We start from the raw sequence: 26,299 nt of genomic DNA, 5'->3' as shown, positions 1-26,299 counted from the left end.
CTTCAAAGGAACAATTCTATGTGAAGATTTCAATCTTTGACTGGCAGACTTATAAAGACGAACACATAGGGAGGCCTATTCTTCTACAAATGCTAAGGGATTTATACACATCATTAGTGTTAACAGAAGAATCTCCATGAAGCTCCTCTTCCTGGTGAAGCCAAAAATAAAACTCCCAGCTGAAATACGTTGTGCTAACAAATTGATACTCCACAAGCATCTAAATACTCCTTACCTTTATTGTAGAAAGTAAGAAAAAATAAAAGAACTCCCATGAACATGTTGCTTAGGAAAGTGGTCACGCCGCAAGTAATCCCTTCTGGAACAGGGTAGACAGTTTCCACAAAAAGTTCAAAGAAAATAGGTACGCTGCTGTTCAAGAAGACGCCAAACAAGATGCCAGAAGTATACAAGGTGGCTGCAAGAGATTTTTAAAAGCACATTTGATTATTTACCTATTTTATTTAGACACTGCGCAGCAACAAAAAGTTCTCTCAGGTGCTTACCATAAAAATTAACACCATAATATATACAAAACAACAACAACAACAACAACCCAACATGGCATTTAAAACAGTATAAAAACAGCATTAATAAAAGGAAACCCAGTGGCAGGAAATAACAACAGTGCAATTTTTAAAGTACAAACTATTTTGAAGACATTTTATACCACAACTCTATTAGTGCACTTAAATACTAGAACTAAGAGTGTATTCCCACCAGTTCCGCACCTTAATTATGCGATGTATCCAGTCTGTTTCTAGGGATGTGTTAATGAGAATTCTTATTTAGGTCATCTCAATATTAAATTATTTTAAAATGTATTAAGCTACCAGAGGTCCACTTTGTGCCCTCATGCACAGCTACCAAAGGCAATTCTTGTGATTATGGCAGTCAAAAAAAAAATGTGTCACTACTGGCAATCTCTGTCAGGAGATTACAGGTGTATCTGATAATGGCCCAGGTCACATATTACATTGTTCACATGAGTGTGTCCACAGAGGGGGCTTCAATTGCATGCAGAAGGCTGAGTGTGTTTGAACTGGACTTTAGTACCTGATCAAAAGCTTGCTTTAATTTCCCCCCTCTTTTTATCATAAAATGTGTGCCATCATATGCTTAGTTGCAAGAGTGAAGTACTCATAATTTTAACTGAGAAAGTGCATCATATTGATGAAGATGATATTATTATTATTATTATTATTATTATTATTATTATTATTATTATGTACTGCCCTATACCCATAGGTCTCAGGGCCTATAAGACAAAATCACAACATAAAATCACATACATAATAAAAACAAGAACAAGAACAACCCAATAGCACTCCCATTATATTTTAAAAGGGCAGTGGATGTCAATCAGTCAAAGGCCTGGTTAAAGAAGAACATTAAAGAGGGTTAAATGAGGGTTAACATTTAACAAAAAGCTAGTATCCATTCAAAGCGCTTGGTTGCAGATGGAGCTGTGATTAAATGCCCCACTGGATCCTGGACCAATTTTTTCAGCTACAGCTCTGGGCTTTATATAATGTTAGAAACAATGCCTATACCTCTTCTTCCCACCTACAGAAATTGCTTCTTAATTGACACTTAATTGGAAAACAAATAATAAGCAGTAGATTTTGTTAAATGGATATAATTTCATTACATCGTTCCTTTTGAAGCATCTGTCTGCTTTAAAATTGACCAATTAAAAAACAAACATTTGCATTATGTTTTAGTAAATTAAGTCAGGAAGTTTAAATTTCACTCTATAAAGGTGCAGCAGATTTTTAAAAGTGTGGCTTATGTCTATGTGTATTTAACTCCAAAACAAACACAAATAGTGTTCTACAAACAGCTAATTACTGTGCTAAATTGGGAATGAACTGTGAATTAACCTCTCTTGCTGATAACTATGAAGGTCAGAATTGCCTAATTCAGGCTTCCACATTACAGGAAAACCAAACTCTAAGGATTTACCAGGTTCACAGGTCTTTGTATCCAGTACAGCCAATGCTACAGAATGCTACGTTCCCTCTGGCTTGACTTAAATAGAAGAGCAGTCCAGATCTTTTAAAGCAGAGTCCCAAACTAACCAAATGGGGAATTTGTGGCTGCAGAAAATACTATTTAGGAAGTTAACTTTCCGCAATTGCTTGCATCTGGAAGTGACTGCTGGTCTGGCATGGAGTACAGTGCCTAGCCTGGAAGAGGACTCAGAAGAGGCACAATCCAGGACAGTACCCTCAGGAATCAAATGAATTAATCAAGCTTCACTATGTAGTGGGTTGTGGCATTAAGTAGAGAAGAGCATCTAGCTTATGAGGTAAGCAGGTAAATGTACTGTGCTGAAGATCACCTCAACCCACGGCACTTGAAAGCTAGAAAGAATCCCCAGTGGCGTAGCGTGGGTTGTCAGCACCTGGGGCAAGGCAAGTAATTTGCGCCCCCTAACCCGTGGATTTGCGCCCCCTAACCCTAAGCGGCCGGCCCCCCTTGCACCCCCCACGCTACGCCACTGAGAAGCCCCAGCCACTTTCTTCATGGTGCAAGTTCACACTCTGGGTTAGAACAAAACCTTCTTGTGTCCCTGGCATTTGGATGTCTGTTGCAGTGAGAGAGGGGAATGGAAAGCAATCTCCTCCGGCTTCTAATGAATGTTCTGCTCTCAGAAACAAACAAATACTGTATGCCTATCTCAATGTGCTCTCAAGGGCACCGGAGGATGAGGAAGTTCTTTCAGCTAAAATAAAACCAAAAATGGGTTTTGCGGAGTGGGGGGGGGGGGGGGACTTGAGTGCAAGTTCATAAATATATTTCCAGGGCAGAGGAAAACAGGCTGTCACACACTTGACCTCCTTGTTCTAAAACCTTTTATCTGAAACTGCTCTCAAGTGACAGGGGGAAAAAACAACACTTCAGAAATAATTTCTCTCTGATATGGCAACTTTGGAGATTTTCACACTATGGCAAATTCAGACAAAGTCCCTTGACATAAAGAAATGAAGCAGCCAAGGCACCACCGGGCAGTTCAAATGTAATAGTTATACTCCCGCTTGGACTACTGCAATGCGCTCTACGTGGGGCTACCTTTGAAGGTGACCCGGAAACTACAACTAATCCAGAACGCGGCAGCTAGACTGGTGACTGGGAGCGGCCGCCGAGACCATATAACACCAGTCTTGAAAGACCTACATTGGCTCCCAGTGCGTTTCCGAGCACAATTCAAAGTGTTGGTGCTGACCTTTAAAGCCCTAAACGGCCTCGGTCCTGTATACCTGAAGGAGCATCTCCTCCCCCATCGTTCTGCCCGGACACTGAGGTCCAGCTCTGAGGGCCTTCTGGCGGTTCCCTCACTGCGAGAGGCCAAGTTACAGGGAACCAGGCAGAGGGCCTTCTCGGTAGTGGCGCCCGCCCTGTGGAACGCTCTCCCATCAGATGTCAAAGCGATAAACAACTACCTGACATTCAGAAGACATCTGAAGGCAGCACTGTTCAGGGAAGTTTTTAATATGTGACATTTTAGTGCACTTTTCATCTTTGTTGGAAGCCGCCCAGAGTGGCTGGGGAAACCCAGCCAGATGGGCGGGGTACAAATAATAAATTATTATTATTATTATTATTATTATTATTATTATTATTATTATTATTACTCCTCTCATTATGGTGAAGGCAGAGGGCCACCTGACTTTCTAAGGGAGAGGAGCACAACACTGTAGCCCAGTTCAATTCCTTTAACCACATTTCAGGGAGAAATGCTACAGCCGCACCGGCCCACGTGCTGACGTTACTATCTTGGGGATGGACATATGACCTGGTACTGAGATTAATCCCATATTCACCACTTTTGATGTCTCTATTGGCTTCCTCTCAAATATAAGCATGTTAGCTGGACTAAAAATCAGATTTAAGATATTTTAAAAATAGTAATTGAAAATACGGAGGGTGGAATTCAATTTTGCACTGTGATGAACATTCTCTCTGCACAAGCAGAACAAACCACACCCAGTTACAGATAGGTAGCCGTGTTGGTCTGCCATAGTCAAAACAAAAAAAATTCCTTCCAGTAGCACCTTAAAGACCAACTAAGTCAGTTCTTGGTATGAGCTTTCGTGTGCATGCACACTTCTTCAGATACCAACACCCACCCACCCACCACACCCACCCTACTCTGGGGATCCTCCCAACTCCCCACCACAAGGTAATTTCAGGGGCACAGGGTAGGAGAGTGGGGGGAAAGCCCCACTGCACAAGTGGAAACTCCTACACAGGGATTCTTCTGACAAGGTTTGCTAAGTTTTTCTTATATAATAAAGAGATCAAATGTAAATTAATTTGGATATAAGCACATTAGCCAACCTTGATAGTAGCTTTGTAGTCACTGACAACGAGGATTCCATGCACAGAAAGGAGTGGGCTGTTGGAGGAAGGATGGAGCACCTTGTCTCTCCTCTGCACCCAGCGCAGAAATGCCGCTCTCCATCCCTCTTTGGACAGCACCTAGCAGGTTTGTGCCTTTTCTTTTCTTTTAACAGGCTAGTAGTAACTTGGGGGTGGGGTATAGTCACAAGGCTGTGTTAGACCTACAGTTCATTTATATGCACTGAATCAACCCCTTCCATCAGATATATCCAGATAGATTTTTCTATCTCAATGAAGAACCTATCTTATCATTACTCAGATATAGGCATTTCATCTTAATCTGATGAGAATCAACAGCTCTAGTCTGCCTAGTAATAATCACCCCTGCTTTGACCTATCAATCATGGATACCTCATTTTTGTTAAATGTGGACCAAGAGAAGCAGAAAGGAGCAAACGGAAAGAAGACTGGAAGACAAAATTGTGCAGCGCTCAGGTCCCTATTATTCCCCATATTTGTGCTGCAGTCCTATACTCACTTATAGTTAAAGCCCTACTGAACTCAATAGGATTTACTCCTGGGCAAATAGGATTCTGCTGCTAACTTTGCAAATTGTCACGGGTGTTTCTCATAAGAAAGATCCTATATGAGAACATTTTAGAGACATTCCCTCTACAGGGAAAAAGAGGGAAGTATGTAAAATGTATACTGAGACTAAGAGATGCAAGGCTTGGTTGTACATATGGAACAGGGTAAGCAATATTCTGTAAATTAACAGAGTTTAGTAGTTTGCACCATCTTTTAGGTAATATGTTAAGTAGTATCAAAAGAAAACTTGACTTAAATCAACCTCCTTTTTCTTGCTCATTCAAATCACTGATTTTAAACCATCTTGATTTAAATCATTCCCTCTTGCTAGAAAATATCATCTTCTGTATCTCTTTTCTGGAAGTGCTGAAAAAGATGCCCACTTGTTAATATATGAAGAGTCATGAAGAAGGGATAGCAAGGGCTTAAATATAAGGCACAAATAGCTATTCATCAGATCATCTGTGTGATATGCTTCTTTCCCAGGGCAGAGGTGCATATTTCATCGTAGAAAAGGGTATGCCTAGAGACAGAACCTGGGGGGCGGGGACTGCTAGAGATACACGGCATAGATTTGGAATAGGACTGATTAGGTTAGCCTTTACAGAGGATTGCGGCTTTGTGGGTTGTTTCTTTTTGTAACATGCCTAGGTTGTTGAATTAAGGCACTCGTAAGCTTTTTTCATTCCTTGTATGTTCTTTGATTACAGCTTCAGGATTAAAAGAAAGCATAGGAATGTTCCAAGTGAAGTTCAACATGGTTCAGGGAGAGTTGAAACGAAATGTAATGTCATGAAGCCAATGAGCTCTTCTTGCTGAAGCAGAATGAGTCAATCCCTTGCCACAACTCCCATAGATTTAACAAAAAGTCCTCACTGAGACTTGTAATTTAGTAAATCTGTTGCACAAGTTGTTGTGTTTTGTTTCGTATTGGTGCCAGCAACACAGTTTTGCAATGCAAGTGACCTCTAATCCCTCTTAAATAAAAAGTAATCATGGTTTAGATTTTTTATTTTGTAATCTGGCATCTGATAGGATTTCAGAGCCAGAAGCAAAGGGAAAGTGTGTGGATGGGTGGAAGGACACCTATATTTGCACCAGAATATGTAGAACTACATTTAAAAACACAAATGGGAAGGGAGGGGGGGTTTTCTAAGAAAACAATTTAGGCAGTGCTTTTTCTGGGGGTATGCAGGGGTACACATACCGCACAACATTTTGTGAATCTAAGTTTGGCCTCATTGAGGAGCAATATTTTAATATGAGTAGGAAAATGAGAGTTTCAATATGAGAGTTTTCCCCTAAATATTTTTTTTAGAAAAAAAGCACTGCAATTATGTATTCCATCCATTCTTCTGTTTGCCTTACGTACAGTATAGCATCACATGTGAACCCTCATTAGCACTAGTGCAGAAGTAATAGTCAACCAAGGTGAAACCCAAGGCTGGCTCCCAATATGCAAAGAATGGTTTGGTAATAGCCAAATGTTTACAAAACCAATTTATGTTCACTTGTAAACTTTTGATTCACCTTGCCTTTTAGTCTAAACGCAATAAACCAAGGTTAACTATGGTTTGTATGAAACAAGCTAACTTGAAATAATTAGTTTAAAGCTGGCTTATTTCAACAAACCATAATAAAGATTAACAGCAGTTCAGGGCTTGGTAGGCCACAGAGCCAAAGCCTAAGGCTTGTTCCAATCCCAGTAAACAAGTTAACTGTGTCATCTAAACATAGCCAACAGACGCAGCAGATTGAGGAAGACTCAGCAGTTCAACAGAACAATACTGGCCATCAAATAATTAAAAATCTTGCTCTCTGACAGATTTCATCCTATATGTCCATGCCAGTTTGCCTCATTCATCTCAATTTAGTATGCACCCCATCCCATTAGATGTATTTTCTTTTTTAAAAAATAATTTTTATTAACAGGCCAATCACATCACATTATCCAAATCACATTAGTTCCAAATTATACAGCCAAATTTTAAATTTTGTTGGGGGTACCCATACATCAAGCTCCGCACGAGTCCATAACTCCGAACGAGTCCAAACATCACTTATATTACTGCTTTAATTAGACAGTTCTATCCAGTTCAATCCAGATAGTCCTTTATTACTTTCTTTCTCTTCTTGTTGTTATTGTATATTCCTTTCTTTGCGATCTCTGATAATTTTCACAAGCAGATTGAAAACAGGCATCCTCTGTGTGGGTTTTGTACTCTTCAAAGATCCTATCGCTCAGGGACAGCCTCTGTTCAACGCTTCCATAAAAAAAAATTACCGTATTTTTCGCTCTATAACACGCACCTGACCATAACACGCACATCGTTTTTAGAGGAGGAAAACAAGGGAAAAAACATTCTGAATGAAACAGTGGATGTATCATTTTTGTGCTTCATGCTGTGGCCACAGACATGTGATCTGATGGTGAATTTGGGGTGACCCAATGCAAAAATCCTGAGAATCCCTGTGGATCCATGCATTGTAACCACATTTTTGCACCATTGCAGCCCCAGGCAACAGTGGGTGCATGATTTTTGGGGGGCAGGCTGTAGCCATGGACATGCTATGTGCTCTGATGGTGAATTTGGGCTGACCCAATGCAAAGATCCTGAGGATCCATGTGGATCCATGTTTTGTAACCACGTTTTTGCACCATTGCAGCCCCAGGCAACAGTGGGTGCGTGATTTTGGGGGGGCAGGCTGTAGCCATGGACATGCTATGTGATCTGATGGTGAATTTGGGGTGACCCAATGCAAAGATCCTGAGGATCCATGTGGATCCATGCTTTTTAACCACATTCTAAGTGGGGAGGGAAGGAAAAACACAGAACTGACAAGGAGCACGAGAGGGGTGTGCAGAGAAGCAGCTGGCTAAGAATGCAGGAGAGGGGTATAACGGGAGGGAGGAAAGGAAGGCAAAAGTTTTCCCTCACCTACCCACCCAAGCCAGCCAGCTCGCACGCACGCTCTCTCTCTCTCTCTCCCTCCTGCATGTTTTCAGCAGCACGTTCCCCTCTGCTTGCCTGGAGGGGAGGGGCTTTCCCTGCTCTTTGTTCCGTTTAAGCAAACACAGCAAGGAAACAGAGGTGGGTGGGCAGTAAGACCCTGAGGCAGAATGCAGGAAAGCAGCCGCTTCCTCTTTTCAGGTTTCCCTTCTCCGAGACGCGCGATTTGATTTTTGCCTGATTTTTTTTGCCTCCCCTCGCGCCATTTGGCTCCAGGGACCACACATTCGCTCAATAACACGCACAGACATTTCCCCTTCCTTTTTAGGAGAAAAAATCTGCATGTTATAGAAGGAAAAATACGTAATCTTCGGTCTGTCCTTTACTTTTCTCAGGCTTGCCAAATAAATCAAATGAATCAGGAGGCTCTGTCAGGACAAGCTTGTGTTCCAACATTCCTTCTCTTTCGAACGATCCTGATTCTCCTCCCCCTGTCCTTCTTTCTCCGGCAAGCCTGTCTTGGTGAGACGCCATTTTTTAACTGCGTCATAAAAATTTTCCTCTTTCTCACCGTTCACCAATCCTCTCTCCTGTTATAATCCATCCCACACAGTTCTTGAATTCCTGCTTGTGACTAATAAAAACGCAACGGTCTTATTTCTATCTGGGGTGAAGGGTTATTAATATCACATCATGCAAAGAAAAATATTTTTTTTCCTCCACCCCCCCTTCATTCCAAACATACAGTCTCCTAGTGGTGATTCATGAGAAGATTTACTTATCCATCCGTCACTCCTGGTCACATAGATCCATTAATCAGCAGTCTTATCTCTCAAACATTACTTGATGTATGTGCTTCAGCTTCATTTCCACCATTAGATGTATTTTCACAAGGCAAACTTGGGAATGAAGTAGCTCCTGAGTAATGGTATTTAAAACCATACTGAACTGAAGACAAGACAAATCACATTTCTTCAGTTTGCTGCACAATAGTGGATGTAGGGAAGTCGAGCACAGTATAAAGAATAAGAGTATTTGTTGTGCACTCATCACGGTGATTTCTAACAGAACTAGCAATCTGTTTTCCTCTAACTGACCCTATAAAATGTGATATCAGATCCTGCTCGTGCCCAGCAATATTTACTTCATTTGAAGTCCCACTATTTTACTCTACATGAAGCTAATTATTATGCAAGCTGGCAGGGAAGTAGCCAAGTGTTAACAGTCTCTCATGAAACCTGAGCGGTGTAATTTTAACATAGCAGGCTTTCCCATAATTAAGTAATGGAATTACACAGAAACAAAAAAGCATTTCCCCATAGGGTATGTTCATCAATTTAATGCAGTTCACTAGAAATATTCTTATTCCAGTGCATATCGATCAAGTTCTTATTCACAGGAAAAAGTCATGTACGTGGCTTGCAGTTAAAGAATAAATCTGGTTTACTTTCTATTCTCCACAAAAATCATAGTGAAATTATACTTCAAACAAAACACTCTTTGGAACTCTGCCTCAAAGCAAAACAAAACACAGCAAATGACCAAAAGTCATTAACAGCAGCATGAGAGGTCCCATCTCCTTCAGGGGAACTGGTTTCCTAAGTAACCTAATCAAAGAGATATCACACTTACTAAAAAAAGGAATGTACTTTTTTTTAAGGAAGTGCAGAGAGACATACATGCTATTTTGGGTTATATTTTTAAACTAACTTCGCTTCATAAGGTTGGAGTGGAATTCCACTTGGGGAAAGGCACCCACAAATGGTAGTGTAGGGGGCACAATTTTCACAAATTCCACTTTCAACCTAGTGCACCCCTGAAAATGTATTTGAGGGACCCTCCAGAACAGCACAGAATGTGACGTTACTGACACTTGATTCCATGAATAAAAGGGTACGCTTGGATCAAACCCCATGTCTTTAAAGTGATCTTTTATTATTGTCACTGTACTGTTTTAATGGGCATGTCTTCTTATACAGTGGTACCTCAGGTTAAGTACTTAATTCGTTCTGGAGGTCCATTCTTAACCTGAAACTGTTCTTAACCTGAAGCACCACTGTAGCTAATGGGGCCTCCTGCTGCTGCCACGCTGTCGGAGCACGATTTCTGTTCTCATCCTGAAGCAAAGTTCTTAACCTGAGGTACTATTTTGGGGTTAGCGGAGTCTGTAACCTGAAGCGTATGTAACCCGAGGTACTACTGTATTTGTTTTTATGTTGATAATTTTAATGTCAGTGTAAGCTGCTTTGATTTACTATTATCAATTATTATTAAACAGAAATGTAGAATAGCAATGATAAACTAGCTTGGTTGTGATAAACTATAACCAAGATACAAACACAAAACTCTCTGCTCACTTTGGTATAGGCAATAAGGGAAACAAAGCTGGTTTAGACATATATTGTGGCATTTTCCTTCCAACTTCCCCAGAAAGAAATACCCAAGACTCTCCAATCTTAAAGTGCCTACAGCAAGAGGAATCGAAGCATGGGCTACGGTCATTCTGGGCTTCAAGCTACATTGACAGCATTGTTAAATAATGCTTTTCCTAAGCAAGAGAAATACCACAAAGTGCTACTTCTTCATATGGAAAATTAGCTTACAAGCTCACATATGCTTTTTTTCTAGTTACAGATAGGTAGCCGTGTTGGTCTGCCATAGTCAAAACAAAACAAATTCCTTCCAGTAGCACCTTAAAGACCAACTAAGTCAGTTCTTAGTATGAGCTTTCGTGTGCATGCACACTTCTTCAGATACACTGAAACAGAAGTTTCCAGACCCTTCTATATAGTGATTGGCAGATAGCTGTGATGAGCCTGTTGACGACTCTTAACGACTGCAATAGGTCTTACAGGAAAAAGCAAGGAGGTAACCTCTCCTGGACAATGACAGTTCTCTTTCTCAAGCTCTGGGAGGAAGACCTTTCATTGCCTACAGACAGCCACCCAGTCTTAAACAACTCCTAACCCACAATAATACTACAACCAGACCTAACACGGACACTGGCACCAGAGCCTGCAATAAACCCAGATGCCAACTTTGCTGCCACATACACCCGGACAACACCATTACTGGCCCCAACAACATCACACATACCATCTCGGGACTATTTAATTGCTCATCGTCTAACATTGTGTATGCCATAAAATGCCAACAGTGTCCTTCAGCTCTCTATATTGGACAAACAGGCCAGACCTTACGCCAAAGAATAAACGGACATAAATCGGACATCAGGAATCACAAGACAGAGAAACCAGTAGGAGAACACTTCAATCTCCCAGGACATTCTATACAAGATCTCAAAGTAGCTGTTTTACTACAAAGGAATTTCAGAAATAGACTGGAAAGAGAAGCTGCTGAATTACAACTTATCACCAAACTTAAAACCATGGAGAAACCTGGTCTGAACAAAGACCTTGGATTCTTATCTCATTATACATGACAAAGCCATTTTTCACCTTTTCACCCCTTGCTTTTTCCTGTAAGACCTATTGCAGTCGTTAAGAGTCGTCAACAGGCTCATCACAGCTATCTGCCAATCACCCATTCCCACCACCCTTCTGAGTAATACCCCTCCCCACCTTCTCACTATATAGAAGGGTCTGGAAACTTCTGTTTCAGTGTATCTGAAGAAGTGTGCATGCACACGAAAGCTCATACCAAGAACTGACTTAGTTGGTCTTTAAGGTGCTACTGGAAGGAATTTGCTTTTTTTCTAGTTACAAGGGCACAGATTGCAGGTGAACATGCAACTGTATAATTTGGGTAGCAAACTTAACAGAAGAATACAACTTTTAATGTATGCAGGTGCCTAAGTCTGCATGTTAGAAAATGATTCCACAACCAGGCAAGGCTTTCTCAGAGCTAAAGATAATCTATTGACATGTATGAACCTATAGGCAATTTAAGAATGGAACATGTGCTAATATTGCCATAAAATATTCATATGTTCCCTGAAAAGAAATAAATACACCCACAACATAGTATTTTATCGAGTGAGGGCTCTGCCAGTGTGGTCATTTTCTCATTGTGGGTTTGATGGTATTTACTTAGGAGGTTCAACTGACTGAGGCAGAGGTTTTCAACCTTCTTGAGTCCACAGCTCCCTTGACCAACTACATTCTTTTTGTGGCACGCTTGTGGGGCTCAGGAGCCCAGTTATGTTACCCCTTGCCTGCAGAGCTGGCAGCCTCTCTCACTCTTTTTCGAACACCCTCCCTTGTGGAGTCTTCTCTCAGCCTCCTCTCCTCCTTCCTTGGGAGTCCTCTGGGCAGCTGCTGCTGCTGCTGCTGCTCCAGGTCTCTGAGCTGCCCCCCATCCCAAAGAAAGGCACCTCCCAGAGGCACCATTTATTTCTGGAGTTTATAGCCAGGGCTGCTGCAATAAACAGCTGTGCAAGCCTTTGGGAGGCAGAGACGCAAGAGGGCATCAGAAGAGGAAGGGAAGGGAAGAGGGACAGAGGCCAGTGTTGCCTGCGACACCCTTGACCAGTATTCAAGGTACCCCAGGATACCACAGCACACTGCTTGAAAACAAATGGTTTTCAAGAGCTACAAGAGCACTCTCCCCTCCTGTGGCTTCAAATCACTGCTATTCAGAAACACACTGTCTCCCGCCACATGTCTTACTACTGTACTCTACTTGGACAGTCTAAAAGTGATTACACTGGGCAACAATTTTTTACTTTTTGAATGTTGTCTAGATTTCTACAACTGATTTAGGGTATTTTTGCACTGCTGAATCAGGAAATGGCATCCGTTTCTCTCCATCAGGTCAGGTTTACTGTAAACTGAATGGTGGGCATTGATAAAGGTAAGTACACGTAAATTGCATGTTGCTTCACCATTTTTCAAACTCCGTTTCTTGGAACTCCTGGAATGCTCAGCGGCAGGGTGGTCTCTCTTCAGAATCCAACAGCAGTCAGCCATCATGACTGCGTCCCAGCGACCCTGATACCTGGTCTCCATCTCTTTCATGTCCTGATGGAATCTCTCCCCCCTGCTCGTCACTCATTGAACCCAGGTTCTCAGGAAACTGGTCCATATGTGAAAATAGGTAGTGCATCTTGTCGCTCATGTTGCAGCCCAGGTTTCTGAAAGCAGTCAGCATGTTGTTGACAAGTTCTGCATAGTTTCTGGCCTTATTGTTGCCAAGAAAGTTCTTCACTACCAGAACAAATGCCTTCCAAGCTTCCAGTTCCACTTCGTTCATTGACTTTCCGAACTGTGGACCTCTGATGAGCTGACGGATCTGAGAACCGTCAAAGATGCCAGCTTTCAACTTCTCCATGGTCAATCCTGGAAAAGCCTGGCACAAGTAAGTGAAGCAGTCACCATCCTTGTCCATCCTTGGTGAACTGCTTGATTAAGCCGAGCTTGATGTGCAGGGGTGGGAAGAGTATTCTGTCTCTGTCCACCAGAGGGTTGTTGATGACGTTCCTTTCTTTGCAAGGCACCAATTCCTCCCGCACAGGCCAGACCTTCTTCGTGTAATGCTGAGCACGGTCCCTACTATCCCACATGCACAGAAAACATGGGTACTTGGTGAAGCCAGACTGTTGTCCCAACAAAAAGTTCACCATCTTCAGGTCAACACAAATAAACCACTTATGCTGATCATAACCAATTTTCTCCAGCACATACTTCACCGCTTCATAGTTCTCCTTCAGTGTACTCGAGTGAGCCAGGGGTATAGAGGCAAACTGGTTGCCGTTGTGTAGCAGAACACATTTCAGTGATTGCTTGCTGCTGTCAATGAACAGTCTCCAATCTTTGGGTTCGTACTGTAGCACTCCAAGGTTGAGCAGAAGCTGCACAATATCTGCACAGTACACCAAGTCCTTCTCTTCCGAGAAAAAACGAAGGTACTCTTGATGCCTGTTGCGGAAGAAGCTGATGCGAGCACTGTCAGAGAGGAGGTTTTTTTCCTTCAATCTGGATGCCAACAGTTCGGCAGAGTCCTTTGATAAGCTGAGGTCACGAACTAGATCATTCAACTCCTTTTGGGAAAATGGATGTGGAGCATCATCTTCAAGAACCACTTCTTCTTCTTCATGTCCTTCAACACTGGAGGCATCTTCGTCACTGTCAGGAAGTTCTCCAAAGATAGGCACTGGAATTTCATCACAATGAGCTACAGGATGATGTGCTGATTGAAGATCAGGATACTTGAGGCTGCTCCGGTTCTTTCTGTTGATCCCACCAATTTATGGATCCGCACCAATTTATGGAAGATTTTGAGGTTTTATGACTTCAAACTGATCCCTTTTCGACATAATCACACAGAACTATCGGACCTGAATACTTATTGTCATTAAAATAATCATTTCCAATCAAAACAATTATTCGACATGGCATTTTACCCCCACCAACTTCTTCTAAAATGCTCCACACAAGCGTACATGTGAACAAAAACGTAAAAAAAGACACGTGGCTGTAGCTCAAAAACTTGACCTGATTGAGCAAAACCAATGTGATTTTCAGATTCAGCGCATCAAATTCATCCTAAATCAACTGAAAAAATGCAGACAATAAATTTGTTGTTGACCAGTGTTATAAGGGTTCTCTGTGCATGATCTAACTCTTAACAAGTTTGAAAGGAGGAGCAGACCTTCTGGGACGAGAACCTGCTCGCCATCAGTAATAATCAGTCTCACACCAAGATGGGTTGAAAAAGTCTGACTGCTGCAGCTCAGCGTTTATTGTGCACAATAGAACCATACAAATTCCAAAAGGTAACTTTTTCCTCAGCCGGCAGATAAAGACAACACCATACATGGGCATCATGCCATCACACCAGGCCACGTAGTCGATCAGGCCATGCTACGTGAACCAATCATTGGAACAGCATGAGCTGTTCACGTGCCGTTCATGCTCCATGCGATGCCTCCTGCTACGAAATCACCCTGCAATAATAAACTTTCGCCCATGCTCTTATGTACAAACAGCCATTTTCCCACACTTCTGAGGCAAGCAGTCCAGCAGAGAATGGCAGCAGTTAAGCCAAAGAGTTCACCTGTAGAATTTAGCACAGTTTTAGCTTGGCTGTTACTGCTGTAGGGAAGGGATGATTCATGACTATGAGCCACTTCACATGGCCTCTGGTGGCACAGCTACTGCTGGAAATTGCAGGGCCTGTCAGCTCTCTGCCAATGGCTAGCTGACTGAAGCTGCCTTGGGGTGCAGAGTTTGTTACTGTTTCTCCCACAGACGAATAGAAGGAAGACTATGGCCGAACTGAAGGAGGAGATCTGTCTCTATCACAGCTGAACCAATGAGCTTAACAGTAGTAGATCAAGGACAATGGAATGTCCTTTAGAATTCCAAACCATTGAAAAAATTAAGAGGATGACTCTAGGTAATGCAAACTACACTGCAAGGCCACAAATAAAAGCACAAATATGACAAATTCTAAGTCTAATTTATTTCAATAGAAGTAATCAAAGACTTAAGTCTGCCTCATTAAAATCAATTAGATGTAAACAGACTTTACTTGGGCTGGACTGTACCCATAGTAGCCTTCATTCAGCAGTGTTGCTTTTAGCAGAGTCTCTCTCTCTCATCCCCCTTTATGCACTAAGTAGGGATATTTTTTCTTAAACATTTTTGCCAGTATTAAAAGCTTTCTCCATACATTAGGCAATGTTTCAGTGGTTGCTTCAAAAGTGGACCGAATTCCTCAGCTATTCAGGAACTGCTACCCTCTCACTCTGGATGAGATTTGTGTTCCCTCACAGACATCAACATGTAGCTAGGTATGACTCGATTCACAGCAGCACCATGATGCAATTCTGTTCTGTAGGATGTGATCCCTCAGCTAAAATCACCATTTGAGTAATCAAAGAAGCAGCACTATGAATTGACTTTGATTTGCTTTTGCTTAGTAATATTTGCTATTTGGGATTATCAGAAATAGTAACACATTAGCTACATAGCAAAACACATTGGTTACATAGCATTGTCATCCATTCATTATATGAATGGCTCTATTAAGGAAAAAGAAGACCTAAATAAATCCTTCTACAAAGGAAAAAAGGCACAAACTGCTGCCATTTGTTTCTTCCCATTTCCTGCTAAGAGGTTCAAAATAATGTGAACATACATAAGGTTGTTTTTCTCTGGGCAGGTATCTTTTGCCCATCATGAAAGCATTGCTTTACTTCAAAAGTGAAATGAGAGAACATTCAGCATAATCCTACAAATAATGTTTATCTTGATCTATTTGGTTAACTAGTATGCTTGACTAGGAGTATAACTTAACATCTAATTTTAAGAACTTTCCAAGCCACTCACCTTTTCTACTAGAAGGCTCCTTCAGGTGCTTCCAATCAAAAGCTTATGAAACCAGCTTGATAACGTGAGAGATTTAGTTTGATGTTATATCTTTCTAAAATATGTAGCATTGGCAGAATAGTACTTTTGCATATTCTGAGCAGTGAGAGTGATGGATGTACTATAAGAACAATAAGGAATTTCTCAGAGATACAGGAAAGGGACAAAAAGTCCCATGCTGCAGGTTTGCAGTGACTTACAAGCCTTACCATTGGAAGTTCTCGTTTACCTAAACCTGATGGATAGGCAGCCCTTCGGAAGTATAACCTAGAAACTAATTTGGATATGGCTGCTTCTGACTTTGCTTTCTCCCCATACAGCAAGTACCATTATCAAATAATTGGCGTACATACAATTGCCCTGAAAATGTGAAGTATTACTGGGAATGCTAAATTAGATACTTTGGACACATGGATAAACTGCTTTTGTTATACACAGTGTATTCCCTCTTCATCGTTTAAAAAAGATTGCCAATGCCCTGTGCAACCTCCACTGTCAATGCAAAGCTGCTCTGGCATTAATGCTGAACCAGCTCTGACTTCTTAACCAGCCATCTCACATTCCTTCCCCAAAGCCTGAGTGTCACCAAGCACTGCCCTGCATTTGAACTCCCATACTTTATCTGAGCTACATGCTACACACCCTGGAACTTTTAATTAACAGAAAAAAGAATAAGTTCAACCAAATCAATTAAATCGTGCCATTTCCCTCAATTACTCCAGAGCACAAAGGTTGCCATTATATTGCATAGTTATGGTCAGGAATAAAGAGACCACACAAAGCCCTATAAATTAGCACTTAAATAGCTGGTTTGCTTTCATCCTTATATCACTTAGTGTGGATGTGAGACAGGAGCTTCAGAACAAAACTATACAAATATCTAAATCAAGAGAATGCATTGCATCCATATAATATTCAGTTGCACAATAAAAAAGTCTAAAAACCATGAAGTTCATCTTAAGGATATTAGTTCAATGTACATAAAAAGTTATGTTTGTGTATTTAAAATGCTATGTGGTTAAGTTTGAAATAGGCAAACTTTGTCTCTAGCAAATGCAGCAAGAAAAGGCTGGGTGTTTCCATTTCAATGTTGCAATGGCTTCAAGTTGCAAGAAAGGAGATTCCAACTAAACATTTGGAAAAAGTTTCTGACAGTAAGAGCTGTTCAGCAGTGAAACAGACTCCCATGAGAGGTGGTGGACTCTCCTTCCTTGGAGGTTTTTTAGCACAGGTTGGATGGCCACCTGTCAGGAATGCTTTAGCTGAGATTCCTGCATTGCAGGGGGTTGGACTAGATGACTCTGGGGGTCCCTTCCAACTCTAAGATTCTACGATTCTATGACTGAACCTAAAAATAAGAATCTAACCTCTAACTAATGGATTCTGCTTTAGAAAACATCATGCCAAGTGCTAAAATATGTACTGGTGTACAAGAATGAGATAAGAAGAGGCTTTTAAAACCTGAAGATTTATTGTGTTGGCATACTATATTGATATTAGCAATAATCTCTAGACATGGATCCTGAGGAATGAAAGAGAAACAAAGGCTGCTTGCTATGTCAAAGGAAGAGATCATCTTCTTGTTGTGAAAGGTTCTCTGGTTTTCATTCCCCACAGCTCTATGGGAAGACAACTTATTATGCATACTGATACCTAGCCTGAAAAGATTAATCTTACAATTAACTAAAATTAAGTGAATGTGACAGAACATGAATTTGGATGGGATCAACTTGTAACTGACAGGCCAACAAACTTGTGTCAGTCACAGATATGAGACACTTTTTTGCCTACGGGGATAAAATTACTTGTCATACCAAACATTAATCTTTCATTCTAGCATACGATCTCAAGTTTTTGGTCACAAATATAAAATACCCAAACTAGTATGAAAAAATAAGGAAGATCATTGGCAGAATTCACCTAATGAACAGGAAGCAGGAAGGGCTTCTGCTTGTGCAGTGGGAATTCCCCCCTGCCCCCTTGAAATTGGCTCTGGGGGTCACAAGAACCCCAGAACAGTCCACAGGGAAGGGGGGATTGTTTCTTCTGGCAAGCTGATTTCTAATAGTGCAACACCAAATTCCATCCTTAGTTCCGTAAGACTGGAAAGAATGGTAGTCAATATGTTCACTATGAGAAAGAAATATGCAACTGAGAGTGGGGGCAGGATCTGTTCAACCACATGGGCATAGGATCATTCTCACAAAGCATTAGATAATTTGCACGGGATGTAAGCAAACATGTTGCCCTCTAAATGTTTTGAACTACATCTCCCATCAGCTCCAGCCACCATGGTCAATGGTAAGATATGATGGGAGTTGCAGTTTACAGTATCTGCACTGCACCGGTGGCTCCTAGCAAAATAAAGAAACACTGCAAGCCCAGAGTCTTGGAAACTGTTGTAGACTATGGTTGTGCAAACTTCATGACCCTCACATCAGCCTGATTTGGTCTGCAATTAAATTTACTTTGTGAGAAGGTTTCGAAGATCCTCTTCTCCCTAAAATATGGCCTTGACCTAAGTACATCCAGTCTACTGTCCATTTTCATAGTATCAAAGAACTGTAGAGTTGGAAAGGACCACGTGGGTCATCTAGTCCAATCCCTTGCAATGCAGGAATCTTCCACCCAACGTGGGGCTCGAACCCACAGCCCTGAGATTAAGAGTTTCAAGCTCTACTGACTGAGCTATCCCACACTTGTATAGACATTACATCCAAAAGAATCACAAAGTGAAGCTGTTGGATTGCAGGAAAGAAACCCTGCACCTGAGCCAAAGGAAGCAAGCCAAATTCATTTATTTCATTAATCCATTTGACAGAAATATCCTCACAAAACGTATAAAAATTATCTTTCAACTCCACAAATTTCCCTGTACCTCAAACCCCCTACCATTTTACATGCATATACATTCATGGTAGACTGAATGTCAAATTGGTTAAGATGTGACAATAAACTGGGGACATGGACACTATCATGCAGACAGAAGGAACAAACCTTCCAGAAACCAAGCTCATCCCTATTAGACCAGAAATCACTAAGCAAGTTACATAGACAATGGAATTGACCAAGTAAGCCACTGACCTGGTTTACTAAAGCACAGTCCAATATTCTCTTTTCCAAGACACCAACTCCCTTCAGTCTTGAAGGAGGGTGCCAAAAAAGCTTTTAATAATGAAAAGCTATCAAATCCATTTGAGAGATTATCTGTCATCTCTACAGTCACAGCAGTCTTCTAGGAAAAAAGCAATGCAACTTAATGCTACAATAACCAAGAAAAAAATATAGGGGTTGTTATTCTCAGGCAATCATGTTTTGTGTGTGCTGAAATCTCTGAAAACAGCGATTTGAGACTGGCAAAATATAAACTTGATCTACCAGCTCTGTTTTGGATCAGTGGGTTTTGCATGAAACAGAGACAGAGGGAGATGGAGGTGATTCTCACCTGCTGAAGCCCGTCCACTTTTATCTCAGTAAATAAGAACTGAAGTGAATGCATAAGTTTGCTCCTGCTGCATCAATTCAGACAGTTTCACTTTTCATTACAATTAATTTTACTACCTGCATTTGATAACAGTGCAGACAAGCACAAAGGGGAAAACTCTCAATGTATCTCTTCACTCCTGATCGGGAAGAACGGTGCAAGGATTTGCCATCTCAAAGACAGCAGCTTCTGCAACACGTGATTTGTTCAGCCATTAAAAATACTTTTCTTGCCTTATTAAAAAAATATTTCAGAGCTGATTATTTTAGAATATGAAACACAGATCAAAGGATACACCAAATGGAATTTACAGTTTTGGTAATTCTGGTGGTATTTCCTCTCAACCAGACATCTATTTCAATATGCTGTACTCATTTCTGGTTTATAGCTATGCACCAAGGACAATTTGGGAGTCTCAAAGTTAATTTGAATAAGACAGAGTTATATTTATATAGAGAGGGTACTCTATGAAAGCTCCGTTCATTAATTTAAGTTCAATGACAGAGCTGGGAGAAGGCAATTTCTGTGGCTACAGAACTTATAGCAGGTGTAGCACATCAGCTTCAAACCAACAGTGCTCCTCTCCAGAACAGAGAGTACAGCATCAAACCAAAGACTTGTCTTCCAAGGTTTATTAAGATAGTTTCAAGCCTCTCCAATCCTCTCAGATCTGATTTAAGCATATGTGCAACTTCTAAAACACATTCAGGTAGTGGCACCTCTCAGTTTAAATTAAAATCTTCTAAGCCTTCTCTTTTAGAAGAAAAAGCTTCCAAACAGGAGAACAGAAGCTGATGTTTTAAATGGATGAATGGATTTGCACAAAGCTTCAGGCAGAGGCTACCAAGTCATAAACTCCCGGCTACCCATCTTAAGGATTATCAGCTCTTAAGTCCAATAAAGCGACTTCATGTTTCAGTAAATTGAATGGGAACAAATGTGAGCTCCAGTGGGATAGGGACTGAGAATCAGTGAAGGAAAACAAGCAAAGAGAAATGAGCAGCGACTAAGCCACAAAAGCGGAAGACTAGTTTAAAAACAATGATGAGGAAGAAAAAGAGAGCACAACAGAAAATGCAGCAATACAACATGGCACAGCTTCTTTCACTAACACCTCCTCCCCAAGTACAGCAACCTTACCAACTGTATGAATATGAACAAAAGAGAGCCTGACTGGATCAGATTAAAGGAATGCCTAGTTCAGTATCCTGTTTTCCCACCTGATCAATCAGGTGTCTTTAGGAAGCCCACAAGGAAGTCATGAGCCTGGGAGCACTCTCCTGCTGCTATTCCGCAACAAATGATATTCAGAAGCATGCCGTCTTTGATCTTGCATGTAGTATACAGCCATCACAGTTAGTAGCCACTGACAGCCTTATACTCCAAGAATTTGTCTAATATCATTAGACGATACATATTTGTGGTGTGAAGTTTAGTTACTATACAGATATACTGAATTTCTATCCAGGATTTCAGTTCAAGCATCTCCCCAAGATATAGATACAAGAAGGTATGAGAACCCACCCAACCCCTGCAAAAAAAAAGTGGGATGAAGAGATGGGTAGGGTAGGGTAGGGGAAGCCTATGATATCAAAACAAAGAAATTTCAGAAATGCTTGCCCAGTCTAGTTCAAAACTAAATAACCACATATACTTTTTGTCTGACTTAACATTACTATAGACAACCTGTACTTCATACATAATACCTATTGTAATATACAAAGGGGGTGTAACAAAACAAGTAAAGGGGAAATGGCAAGTTAATTAGTTTGACGTATTACAAGCTTATTATTTCCCTACATACTTGTGTTCCCAGATAAGTAACCACAAAACACACTATTATCCAATGGAATTCCAAGCAGGTCGGGCTAAAGGGTTAGAATTAATCACTTGTTTTAACCAATGTTTATAGCCAGCTAACAGGAGTCTTGAAAACCTTGTCAAAGACACGTCAGTTTAATGAACTTCAAAATTCCCCTTGTTGGCTTTATATCACTAAATAAAATTAGTTTCTTATTGCCTTTTCTTTTACTTTAACTTGTTTATGGCGACACAGGGAGTTCTTCCAGCTTAATGTATGGGTTGTATCTGAGTAAGTCACACTCAGAGTAGACTCACTGAAATCAATGGACATAATGACTTCAGTCAATGGACGTGAAGATTTCAAGAGTCCAGTCTTGCATATGTGAATTGGTCTTACACTGTCAATTCTGACAGCTGTCTCCTCTGCTTCATTATACATTACAAAGTGGCTTGAGTTACATTGTAGCACTGGGGGTTCAGAAGTGACCCCCCCCCCAAAATAAAATAAAAATCCCACAATGAATGCCAATCTCCCCTGCCCAGCAGCACCACAGAATTAAAACAGTTTATTGAAAATTAATCTGCAATATAACTTCTTTTTCCAACATCTCACATATCTAAGAACCGCTACCAAAACCATTTATTTGACGAGGCTGGGCATTAGCATACCTGTAGTTAAAGGAAGATGACTGACAGTTGTTAAACACGTCAAAGTGAACCAGATGGATGACAAAGTTGCTCCTGACAATAACAGAAGCAGTATAAGTTTCAGCATTCCTCGGATAAAATCGGCAAACCTGAAAGGAACACAAATCACAATTAACAAACCCTTCACAAATTCTGTAAACTTTAGCCAAATTGCTACAACACTTTGAAATACAGTGGTACCTCGGGTTAAGTACTTAATTCGTTCCGGAGGTCCGTTCTTAACCTGAAACTGTTCTTAACCTGAAGCACCACTTTAGCTAATGGGGCCTCCTGCTGCCGCCACGCCACCGGAGCCCGATTTCTGTTCTCATCCTGAAGCAAAGTTCTTAACCTGAAGCACTATTTCTGGCTTAGTGGAGTGTGTAACCTGAAGCGTATGTAACTTGAAGTGTATGTAACCCGAGGTACCACTGTATAGTGATTTCTAATGTGATATATTGAAGTTTAAGGAAGGTAAAACACCAAAAGAAGCAAATACTTCTTATGAATAAGTGGCAGCAGTATGTTTCTAAGATAAGTACCTTGTTCAAAATTGATCTGTAAAAGAGGTTTTGTCTTTATACTTGCCCCTAAAAGAAGAGTTTTACAATTTGAAACACACTGGATCATAATAGACAGCTACATTATGAAACTGAAGACAAAACATTATCACAAACCTGTCTCAACTTTATGCTCTTTTAATATCGGAAACCAATACATGTAAGTTTTTCTCTTATTTGAAACTTACTATTTTCCACATATTATCACTAAAAAAATCAGTGGATTGGACCCAAAGGTCTTCCATGAACCAAAGGATCATTCATATACATTGGTGCCCCGCAAGACGAATGCCTCGCAAGACGGAAAACCCGCTAGACGAAAGAGTTTTCCGTTTTGGAAGTGCTCCGCAAAACAAATTTCCTATGGGCTTGCTTCGCAAGATGAAAATGTCTTGCGAGTTCCTGCGGGTTTCCCCCCCCCCTTTTCTAAGCTGCTAAGCCGCTTATCTGATTATCCGCTAAGCCAATAAGACGCTAAAAGCCGCTAATAGCGCTAATCCGCTAAGCCGTCAATGGGCTTGCTTCGCAAGACAAAAAAACCGCTAGACGAAGAGACTCATGGAACGGATTAATTTCGTCTTGCGAGGCACCACTGTACTGAGAAGAATCTTCCCATTCCTGTGTGTCAAAATACTTTCCACTCTACTTATTATATTTTCACACAGGCCTAGCTTGGCACCAGGAACTACTTCGCTGGTCAAACCAATCCCCCATTCTGTTGTTAACAGTGGCCAGTCACATACCTTTGGGAAGCTTATAAATCAGACATGAAGGAAAAATAATTCCAATATTTTTCTCCTCTGTACATAGCACTCAGCGATATAGTGCCTATACAGATGTTCTTGTTAACAGCTACTGCCGCCAACTCCTAGTCCAGTCTCCACCGACAATGGGCTCCCCATCACTGCTGCTCATTCTCCCACCCCTCTCCATTGTTTTGTTGGTATAATTGTGACAAAGCACCTAGTTCCATGTTAAATACAGAGGAGCGATAAAGATAGAAAAGCAGGAGACAAATGCTTCCTGCCACAAATATATGTCCCCTCCCAACAAAAAGTCTACTGCTCCCCAGATCTGCTTGGCCCAGATTTTTTTATCCAAAAAATTCACATTATGTGCCTCGTATAGCTACGAGTAATAATTTGCTGCTGTCAACTCTGCTGCTCATTGCTACTGAAATTACACCATGCTACAAAGTTGCTGCATTTCGACTTTGCTGCTATTTAAAAGATGAAGGAAATTCTGAGCTGTGAAGGACAAAATCTGAAAAATATCTCTTATCATTAGTGAATGCAACAAGAAAAATGTCAGCGGGGGGAAAAAGAGGTTGATTTGTATTGCTCTGCAGATTTAAAAAACAAAAACAAAAACATGAGATTGTCACTGTTTGAAGTTGATTTTTCTCCCCTCCCCACCACCAGTCTAGTCTATCACTGCTAAGGAAAGGGTGCAAATACCTGCCAGCTGCCTAAAATACTGAAGGCTCTTCAATCATAAACATGCCACGCTCCTGGTCTGGGGCTTGGAGTGGCAAGATCAAGGGCATAAATCTCATGTGAAGGAAGACACGGTACACTACGGGTAACAAAATAATGAAATTTGAGAACTTATTTTCCAACTGTGCCTTCCTTTGACAGGCATGATTCTGTTAACACCCGCAAAAACATTTCTACAGCATGCAGAGATAGTTTGGCATCCAAATGACAGCTTGTGCATCATTGAAAATGGGAAGGACACTTGCATATAGTTTCTTTTACTTATTCCATATAGCAGGTAAATAATGTTCATAAGCAGAGTGAAATTATATTGAGATTTAAGTGTGATGAAAGGAGGAACTGAGAGACTAGGAGGAAGCAAAGCTACACCATAGTTCCTAAAAGGAAACGCTTGATGTAAGAAAATTAGCAGCTGGTAGAACACAAAGCACCCCCACACTGAGCTATTACAATAGGTACCAGGCTGCCTGCCTGGTAAGTCACAGGACTGACTTTGAAATACATGAGCCTGTCACACTTGACAAGAATCATTAGCTAATTTTCCTAATTACAACTTTCAGCAAATTATAGTCAGCACAGACATTGATTCAACTGTATATAGATAACTGCTGAGTAGGCCTAAAAGGGGGCAGTCATCCATCAAAAGTGGCAAACCACCACTCCTTGTGTGCCCAAAACCCTATGTTTGAAACTATAAAGCTACTTAATCAGAAAGAGATATCTGGCAACAGTCAGTTAGCTTTTTCTGAAAAAGTAGAAATGATTAGGCTGAAGGAGGCAGCACTGGGGTCCACAGAATATTTACATTGCTATGGAATTTGCAATCAATTTCGTAGCAGCTACAGAAGGCATTAAAAGGATATTATGAGGCTGAAACCAGGCTACATATTTAACAAATCAATCTATCACAAAAGGTCAGGATTTACATGAAGTCAGCATATCTGCACTAGTCATCTTAAGACTAGAAAATGGTTTGCCAATTTAAGAGCACCTTCATCTTTAGGAGCCAGGTAAAAACATTCCTCTTCAACCCAACCAGGCCTTTGGCTGATTAATACTCCACAGCCTTTAAGCTACTTATTTGTGTTTTTATGCTGCATTTTTATGTTGTGTTTTATGTTGTAAACCCTCTGAGATCCTTTGATGACAGGCGGTATATAAATCCAATAAATAAATAGCTCAGATGAAGCAAGAAACTGAAATTTGTTATTGCTATGCCCAACCCCAATCCAGAAAACAGAATCCACAGGGGACAAACTGGACCTCCAGCTGTCTGAAGACTGGGAGAAGCAGATGAGATTTCCTTCCGTCAGTACTGAAGATCCTTAGAATTGAAAGGGAGCCTCTACAGAATCCTGTTGAGGGGCCCTTAGGGTCAGAGTGCCATAAGCCCCTAGTAGAGTCTGAGGGAGACGCTGAGATATCCCTCCTCACCTTGAGTACAGGTGCCTAATATTCAAGTCCAGGCAACAGGTGCACAACTAAGTAGGTGCCCGAAAGCCCACAGTCACAGAGTAACTCAAGAGTAAACCCCTTTAAGGAGTAAAGGTGTTCCTTGAAATAAAGGGCTCTTAGAATGCCCTCAAACACCAGCCTGGGATTAGGCTCAGCCTGGTAGGCCAGACTTTATCAGCCCCTTCACAGCTTCACAGCTGCTGAAGAAAAACACAGCTCTTCAAGCTCCCCGACGCCAGACTCCTTGACTTCTTTTGCCTAGACTGGATCTCCTCTGTTCCTGACACTGGATTAAGTTTTCAAATTAGGCTGAATACTTGTGAATCACCCTGGTTGTCTCTGCATGTCTTCTCTGGCAATCTCGTGTGTGAGGCCTTGGCCTCCTTGGATTCTAGGGGTTGGGCCCACCCACAGTCCACACCTGTTGAGGCAGGACAGTTACAAACCAGTATGGGAAGCTTCAAATCTGTTTTTAGTGAAGGAGGGAGAATACAAGAACATGAGGTTCACCACAATACATTCTGGTCACAAACCCCCAAGGATTTTTCTAATGTTCAAATATGGCCAATCTAATCTTGGCAACAGATTTTACTCTCTA

General features: G+C 41.1%; 1 protein-coding gene across 2 annotated transcripts in view; it reads right to left on the bottom strand.

Annotated features, from left to right (window-relative positions):
• SLC49A4 (solute carrier family 49 member 4) overlaps window positions 1-26,299 on the bottom strand; it is a 68,548-nt gene that overhangs the window by 3,981 nt on the left and 38,268 nt on the right. For both annotated transcript variants that reach the window (XR_014159011.1, XM_081872393.1), the window contains exons 7-8: window positions 22,173-22,300; window positions 236-418 (exon numbers count right to left, since the gene is read on the bottom strand). Coding sequence is in view for 1 of the 2 variants with exons in the window: in XM_081872393.1 (XP_081728519.1) it covers window positions 236-418; window positions 22,173-22,300 (311 nt within the window). In the remaining variant the exon portion in view is untranslated. The remainder of the gene's footprint in view (window positions 1-235; window positions 419-22,172; window positions 22,301-26,299) is intronic.

The sequence above is a fragment of the Podarcis erhardii genome (genome assembly GCF_964252035.2).
Source record: "Podarcis erhardii genome assembly, chromosome: 1".
Classification (NCBI taxonomy): domain Eukaryota; kingdom Metazoa; phylum Chordata; class Lepidosauria; order Squamata; family Lacertidae; genus Podarcis; species Podarcis erhardii.
Note: the sequence above shows the minus strand (reverse complement) of the source record. Positions and strands in the feature narration are given on the sequence as shown.